This window comes from Salmo salar, chromosome ssa03 (genome assembly GCF_905237065.1).
Source record: "Salmo salar chromosome ssa03, Ssal_v3.1, whole genome shotgun sequence".
NCBI lineage: Eukaryota > Metazoa > Chordata > Actinopteri > Salmoniformes > Salmonidae > Salmo > Salmo salar.
Genome location: NC_059444.1, coordinates 10367094 through 10375587, shown reverse-complemented (window position 1 = coordinate 10375587; position 8494 = coordinate 10367094). Strand labels below are relative to the sequence as shown.

The 8494-nt window shown below is 42.4% G+C and overlaps 1 protein-coding gene across 1 annotated transcript in view; it reads left to right on the top strand.

The window, feature by feature from the left end:
* The first annotated feature begins 578 nt into the window (after positions 1-578).
* LOC106598267 (fibroblast growth factor 12) overlaps positions 579-8494 on the top strand; it is a 71804-nt gene continuing 63888 nt past the window's right edge. The window contains exon 1 of the mRNA XM_014189322.2: positions 579-994. Coding sequence (XP_014044797.1) covers positions 904-994 — 91 coding nt within the window. The 5' untranslated portion in view covers positions 579-903. The remainder of the gene's footprint in view (positions 995-8494) is intronic.

Here is an 8494-nt window from a genome sequence, read left to right as displayed (position 1 = left end):
ACAGAATTGGTAGGTAGCACACTGGTACCTATAGGTACTGCAAGAAATGACAAAAATCAGTCCTGGACAAAAATGGTCTTACAACTGAGGTGTCTAGGTTGCCTACGTCATCATCAGACTGTGACCACTGATATGCCGATGCACAGTAAACTAACAGTTGATGTAGGCTGAGTTTACCATCTACTAGGACTTGACACCCGCATGGTATTGTTGTCTAAGAGTTTATTTAGGCTACTCTTTCATCGTGACATTTTGGTGCATTTGGTCATCTTTATCTTTAAACTGTCGGCAGCATCCGACGTAGGCTATACATTGTCCTCCGGTCCCCTATAGATAGCAGAACATCGGCCTTTTAATCCCAACATACGTGCCGCGTCGCTCTCATTGTGTCGCCTGGACAAACAGCACGGATTACTGCATTACCTCATCCCTGGCCGTCCCGCCACTTACCCCTGCAGTTAAACTTTCCGTGCAAGCTGCTCACACTGTTCTCTCTCTCTCTTCCTCTTCCTCTCTCTCTTCCTCTCTCTCCCTCTCTCTCTCTCTCTAACCCCCCCCCATCTCTCTCTCCCCCTCCCTGATATTACGTCCCTTAGTAAAGACAGGGACTGTACAAATTAGGAGCACATCCTAACGTCCTTGCGTAGCCTAGCCTTGGAAGACAGAGTGTTTTAAAGACAAATTATTGTCGGTGGATGAGAAGAGGAGAGGAAAACACAGTCAAGATGCCTCGTTTTAGCGTAATTTGTCCTGGACACTGTGCCCTTCTGGCGTTTTGAGGCTTGTGAACCTAGAGAGCAGCTGCTCTTAGTGAAGGTGGCTATACGCTATGCTACCTGACCCAGTGTTGTGATAGCTGTCCGGATTGCTTGGATTGAGGAAGGTTCCCACCAACCCAAATCAATGAGGATTCTGAGGCCATTCCTTCAGAAAGGAGCGCATATGCTGCAGTGTTTCTGTGGAGAACGATCGAAGCCGACCACAATCACCGCCGGTGAGACATAGCCTCTAGCCTTGCATGCTTTCTCTCTTGGGCTATAATGAAAAAGAGGGGGGAAACAATTTCATTGGCCAGCCGAGTGTGTGAGTAACATCTTCCGAGTCTGCGGTATAACAGGCTCCCCTTACACTTGCCTCTGTCCCGAGTTTTGTCTCTTGCCCGCTGAAGCGCAGCGCAGTGACGCGAGACTCGTCCTTCCCGCAATACTGTAGAAAGATCCAAGTATTTGTGTTTTAAGTCCTCCTACAAGCTAACACACACCACAGACAGGTCTTGTTCAGTGGATTTATGTGAGATAGCCAGCATTCATAGAAGTATTAGGATATGCTATTTTAAGAATGGGTCATTTACAACGCTGCATATTAAGCAGGACAGCCAATAGGCAATTAAACGGCTTGATGTCATAAACTTACGCAACCTGGAATGTCCATATTAGGTCCCTCAGCAAAGTAATACGTTTCAGGACGCTGGACAACAACTCCTCTCTGTCTATGTACGCCTGCTTTCCAGCGTCATGGACAGCATACATAATGGCAGTCTTGAGCTCTGTTATGCTGGGAGTAGATTCCTCTGATTTTACCAGTTCACTCAATATTTACATTTCAGCATACATATTCATAGTATCTGTTAGTGAACGCTGCCAGTCGATTCCCTTGCCTTTATCAGTTCACTCAGTTAGGCTTGAGACCCTTGTCAAGTCCTGCAGGCCCCTCATCCCACACACAACACACTGCACCGCTGATCTCTGCAGCGATACAACTCACTTCCTTCTTCAATGACTATTAATATTCCTCATCATGATCTCGTGGAGACGATGGCAACACCGTCCCTCAAGTCGTTTCAGTTCAACTGCTATTAGAAACTCCATTAAGCACAGTTGATTCCTCTGGGGCAGTTGGGCCAAAAGCAGCATGCATACAGGGATCTTCCTAATAGAGAAGGCCTGTCCTATACAGCGTTCTTTAACAAGTTCACTTATTACACTTGGAATTATACTTAAACAACAAGAGTCGGATCATGACTGAAGGATTCTGATTACTAGCATATTACCATAGTGTCAGTTTGAGACTCCATAGGTGACTGGTAAAAGGGACTAATGTCTTAAATGGTGAAGATACCCTTTTAAGAAGTTTACGTGAACTACAACAACCTCCTTCAAAGCTAAATCAGCATGTAATTCTGATTGTCATATAATCGATTTGAAACAGGTAGGCCCCGATAGGGAAAGCAGTACAGATGTAGGATCTTCATTTGATTATTCTTTTGTTTATGATAATTTTCTAGCACGGCAGGAAATGCAAACTTTTAGTGCATTCAAGGTTAAAATGTCAGACTTTTTTTGCCCAAACGTATAACGTATCAATCCTTATAAAAAATATCCTTGAATTACAATCAACATAATAATTCACATTTCCTGTTGCTGCAGGATCATATTCCTGCTGTGGCAAACTGGCTCAAATTAAGATCCTAGATCTGTATAGGTACTAAAGTCATCCCTGTCTATCTCAGACAAGATGAGTTATACTAAAGCTGAATGGTTTAAACGGTGCTTTATACAGATGCCTTGGAAGTTACACTGTTTCATATTCTTACATTTTTAAAGTTTCAGGATGACAATTTTTTATTTCTCCACGTGACAGGAAATAATTTCTCCATGTGACAGGAAAACTTATTTCAGCAACTTGGAAAAACAAGTAAACTAGCTAAATCAAGTGATTTCTATGAAACTATGACGCACGACTGAGGTGTTGCTGACTGAACTAGAAGTACTAAACTAGTCTACTACTGCAAGTTTCAATGCAGACTATTGTTTGTGTTATCTTTGTCCCCACTAATGAGAACATTGTTCTATCATTGTTTCACCACTTCTGTTAGAGAATGTTACGGGAGGGTTCATTCCTAGCCTGGCTACAAGTCTGTTTGTACTGTCGTGCCACTCATTGCCACTCATTGTCATTTGGCATGACAAGGAGTTGACGTGATAGCACAAACAGATCTGGGACCAGGCTATTTCATAGCCATTTGTGTCAATGAAATGTATGTAGTAGTCCCAGGAACCATCATTTCAACTTAGAATTAAGTAGTTAAACAGTTAAGGAAGTGTATGGTTCTCAAATGTGTTAAAACGAATGACCTGTCTCACCTGTGCAAACTCTGCACCTGTTTTTGTTTCCAAGAGGGACTAAAACACAACGTGTAAAGATCCTATTTGAAGGTAAATTGTAAGTAAAGGTGCGTTCTGTGATCTAGTCCCCTCTGTAAATAACAGGTTGATACGTTTTTACAGGTGCAACCTCTTAGTAAATCTGGCCCCAGGTTCTTTGCTACTTCATCCCTTGAAGAATCATTTTTGTCAACATAATTGTACTGGTTTTAAAATTGTGGATACATATTTAGGAAGTCATTTATAATTCAGACGCAAAGAAAAGGTAGGATATGAAACTTGAACAAAAACAAAACAAACAAAAGAGAAGAGGATTAGTTGAAAAGGATCCTATGACACATAGCACGTAGTGAGTAAAATAATACCATTTCACAAACAAATACTCTGCAGTTGAAATATATTAGATTTGGGGATGTATGTATCAAACATCTCAGAATAGGAGTGTTGATCTAGGATTCTTTTGGTATTTGGTATTTTATTAGGATCCACATTAGCTGTTGCAAAAGCAGCAGCTACTCTTCCTGGGGTCAACATGACATAATACAGAACATTAATAGACAAGAATAGCCCAAGGACAGAACTACATACATTTATTTTAAAAAGGCCTACATATCAATGCAGACACACAAACTATCCAGGTCAAATAGGGGAGAGGCGTTGTGAGGTGTTGCTTTATCTGTTTTTTTAAACCAGGTTTGCTGTTTATTTGAGCAATATGAGATGAATCGGAGTTCCATGCAATAATGGCTCCATGTAATACTGTACACGTTCTTGAATTTGTTCTGGATTTGGGGACTGAAAAGACCCCTGGTGGCATGTCTGGTGGGGTAAGTGTGTGTGTCAGAGCTGTGTGTAAGTTGACTATGCAAACAATTTGGGATTTTGTTTCTTATAAATAGAAGAATTGATGCAATCAGTCTCTCCTCAACTCTTAACCAAGAGAGACTGCCATGCATAGTATTTATATCAGCTCTCTGATTACAGTGAAGAGAAAGATGTGCCGCTCTGTTCTGGGCCAGCTGCAGCTTAACTTGGTCTTTCCTTGCAGCACTGGACCACACGACTGGACAATTATCAAGATTAAAACTATAGCCTGCAGTAATTGCTTTTTGGAGTGTGGTGTCAAAAAAGCAGAGCATCTCTTTATTGCGGACCTCTCCCAATCTTTACAACCATTGAATCTATATGTTTTGAACATGACAGTTTACAATCTAAGGTAACACTGTCACGCCTGCTCCCGCTCTTCCCCCCTTGCCAGGCTCCCCAGCATTGCGCACTCCTGCCACCATCATTACGTACACCTGCCTTCCCCTGTCACGCGCATCAGCGTATTATTGGACTCACCTGGACTCAATCACCTGTTTAGTACCTCCCCTATATTTGTCAATTCCCCATCTCTGTTCCCCGCTGCAGCAATGATTGTTGTTTGTCATTGTGTATCCGTGTGCTGACCCTGTTTCTGTCTTGCTCTTTGTCTGTTTCTAATTAAATGTCACCGTACCTGCTTCTCGTCTCCGGCATCGGTCCTTACAGAATGCAGCAGCCATCATACGAAGCATTGGGGAGTGCTGACGTTCCGGTTGGTGGTGATGTCGGGTCCGGGGCCCGACACCGATGGAACCAGGGTTGCTTAAGCCAGCTCGTCGGGCTGTCACGCCCTAGCTGGCTCGAGAGGTTTCTTGCCCTAGTTGGCTCGGAAGACGCCCATCCCACGTCAGGCCTCAGCCGGATCGTCAGGTGTTTACGCCCAGCGGGCCTAGTCAGGCTGCTACGCCTCCGCCGGATCATCGAGCTCCCACACCTCAGCGGGATCAACAGGCCTTCATGCCTCAGCTGGATCGTCAGGCTCCTATGCCTCAGCTGGATCGCCAGGCTCTCATGCCTCTGCTGGTTTGTCCAGCGCCCGTGCCTCGGCCGGCCCATCGGCCCCCTGGGGGGGGCGCCTGCTCCCGCTCTTCCCCCCGCCAGGCTTCCCAGCATTGCACACTCCAGCCACCATCATTACGCACACCTGCCTTCCCCCCGTCACGTGCATCAGCGTATTATTGGACTCCCCTGGACTCAATCACCTGTTTATTACCTCACCTATATTTGTCAGTTCCCTGCTGGTGCACTGATTGTCATTTGTCATTGTGTATCCATGTGCTGACGCTGTTTCTGTCTTGCTCTTTGTCTGTTCCTAATTAAATGTCAACTCCCCGTACCTGCTTCTCGTCTCCGGCGTCGGTCCTTACAAACGCCATGTAATTTATTCTCCTCAACTTGTTCAACAGCCACACCGTTCATTACTAGATTCAGCTGAGGTCTAGAACTGGAATGATTTGTACCAAATAAAATGCTCTTAGTTTTAGAGATGTTCAGTACCAGTGTATTACTGGCCACCCATTCCAAAACAGACTGCAACTCTTTGTTAAGGGTTTCAGTGACTTCATTAGCTGTGGTTAATGATGCGTATTTGGTTGAATCATCAGCACACATGGACACACATGCTTTGTTTAATGCCAGTGGCAGGTCATTGGTAAAAATAGAAAAGAGTAGAGGGCCTAGAGAGCTGCCCTGCGGTACACCACACTTTACATGTTTGACATTAGAGAAGCTTCCATTAAAGAATACCCTTTGAGTTCTATTAGATAGAGAGCTCTGAATCCACGATATGGCAGAGGTTGAAAAGCCATAACACATACACTACAGTTCAAAAGTTTGGGGTCACTTGGAAATGTCCTTGTTTTTGAAAGAAAAGCAAAAACAATTGTCCATTAAAATGACATCAAATTGATCAGAAATACAGTGTAGACATTGTTAATGTTGTAAATGACTATTGTAGCTGGAAACGGCAGATTTTTTATGGAATATCTACATAGGTGTACAGAGGCCCATTATCAGCAACCATCACTCCTGTGTTCCAATGGCACGTTGTGTTAGCTAATCCAAGTTTATCATTTTAAAAGGCTAATTGATCATCAGAAAACCATTTTGCAATTATGTTAGCACAGCTGAAAACTGTTGTTCTGGTTAAAGAAGCAATAAAACTGGCCTTCTTTAGACTAGTTGAGTATCTGGAGCATCAGCATTTGTGGGTTCAATTACAGGCTCAAAATGGCCAGAAACAAAGACCTTTCTTCTGAAACTTGTCAGTCTATTCTTGTTCTAAGAAATGAAGGCTTTCCATGTGAGAAATTGCCAAGAAACTGAATATCTGGTACAACGCTGTGTACTACTCCCTTCACAGAACAGCGCAAACTGGCTCTAACCAGAATAGAAAGAGGAGTGGGAGGCCCCGGTGCACAACTGAGCAAGAGGACAAGTACATTAGAGGCCTCACAAGTCCTCAACTGGCAGCTTCATTAAATAGTACTCGCAAAACACCAGTCTCAAGGTTAACAGTGAAGAGGTGACTCCGGGATGCTGACCTATTAGGCAGAGTTCCTCTGTCCAGTGTCTGTGTTCTTTTGCTCATCTTAATCTTTTCTTTTTATTGGCCAGTCTGAAATATGTATTTTTATTTGCAACTCTGCCTAGAAGGCCAGCATCCCGGCGTCGCCTCTTCACTGTTGACGTTGAGACTGGTGTTTTGCGGGTACTATTTAATGAAGCTGCCAGTTGAGGAATTGTGAGGCGTCTGTTTCTCAAACTAGACACTCTAATGTACTTGTCCTCTTTCTCAGTTGTGCACCGGGGCCTCCCACTCCACTTTCTATTCTGGTTAGAGCCTATTAGCATGCTGAAAGTCTATTGTTAATTTGTTTACAAAGAAATAGCATTGTATTTGGTCCCCAAAAAAATCCAACAGTTTGCTAAGAGCTGGCAGCAAGCTTATAGGTCTGCTGTTACTCTTGGGTAGCGGAATTACTTTGGCTTCCCTCCAGGGTTGAGGACAAAGACTTTCCTCTAGGCTCAGATTAAAGATATGACAGATAGGAATGGCTATAGAGTCAGCTACCATTCTCAGTAGCTTTCCATCAAAGTTGTCAATGGCAGGAGGTTTGTCATTATTGATCGATAACAATAATTGTTCCACTCTCCCACACTAACTTTACAAAATTCAAACTTGAAATGCCTTTCTTTCATTATTAGTTTTTTTATGCATGAATACGATGGTTCACTGTTCGTTGTTGGTATTTCCTGCCTAAGTTTGCCAATGAGGTAATCATTAAAATAATTGGCAACATCAAATGGTTTTGTGATGAATAAGCCATCTGATTTGATGAAAGATGGAGTTGAATTTGTTTTTCTGCCCATAATTTCATTTAAAGTACTTGATTTTGGCTTCATAGTACAGTTTCTTCTTCTTTTTGTTGAGTTTAGTCAGATCATTTCTCAATTTGTAGTAGCCACTCCTTTTGCCCCATCTATTTCAACCATACAGTTGGTCAATTCCTCATCAATCCATGGAGCCTTAACAGTTCTAACAGTCAGTTTCTTAACAGGTGCATGTTCATCAATAATTGGAAGAAGCAATTTCATAAATTCATCAAGTGCAGCATCTGGATGCTCCTCATTAATCACATCAGACCAACAAATATTTTTAACATCATCCACATAAGAGTCACAGCAAAATCTTTGTATGATCTCTTATACAATATTTTAGGCCCAGCTGTTGGAATTTTGGCTTTCCTGGATATATCCACTATATTGTGATCACTGCATCCAATGAGTACGGATACAGCTTAAGAACAAAGTTCTACAGTATTAGTAAAAATGTGATCGATACATGTGGATGATCTTGTTCCTGTAGTGTTTGTAAACACCCTGGTAGGTTGATTAATAACCTGAACTAGATTACAGGCACTGGTTACAGTAAGAAGCTTCCTCTTGAGCGGACAGCTTGATGAAAACCAGTCAATATTCAGGTCCCCAAGAAAGTAGACCTCTCTGTTTACATCACATACACTATCAAGCATTTCACACATATTATTTAGATACTGACTGTTCACACTTTATGGCCTATAGCAACACCCCAAAAGAAAAGGCTTTAGATGTGCCAAGTGAACCTGCAACCACAACACTTCAATAGCACTTGACATAAGATCTTCTCTAAGCATTACAGGGATATGGCTCTGAATATATACAGCAACACCTCCCCCATAAGCATTTCTGTCTCCTCTATAGATGTTATATCCTTGTATTGCTACTGCTGTATCATCAAATGAATTATCTAAGTGAGTCTCAGAAATGGCTAATATATGAATTTTATCTGACGTTAGTAAGTTATTGATTTCATGAACCTTATTTCTAAGGCTACATATATTAATATGAGCTATTTTCAGCCCTTTCCTGGGGGGCTTATCAGAGATAGACATAATACTGAAAAAAGCAAACAAAGCAAGAGA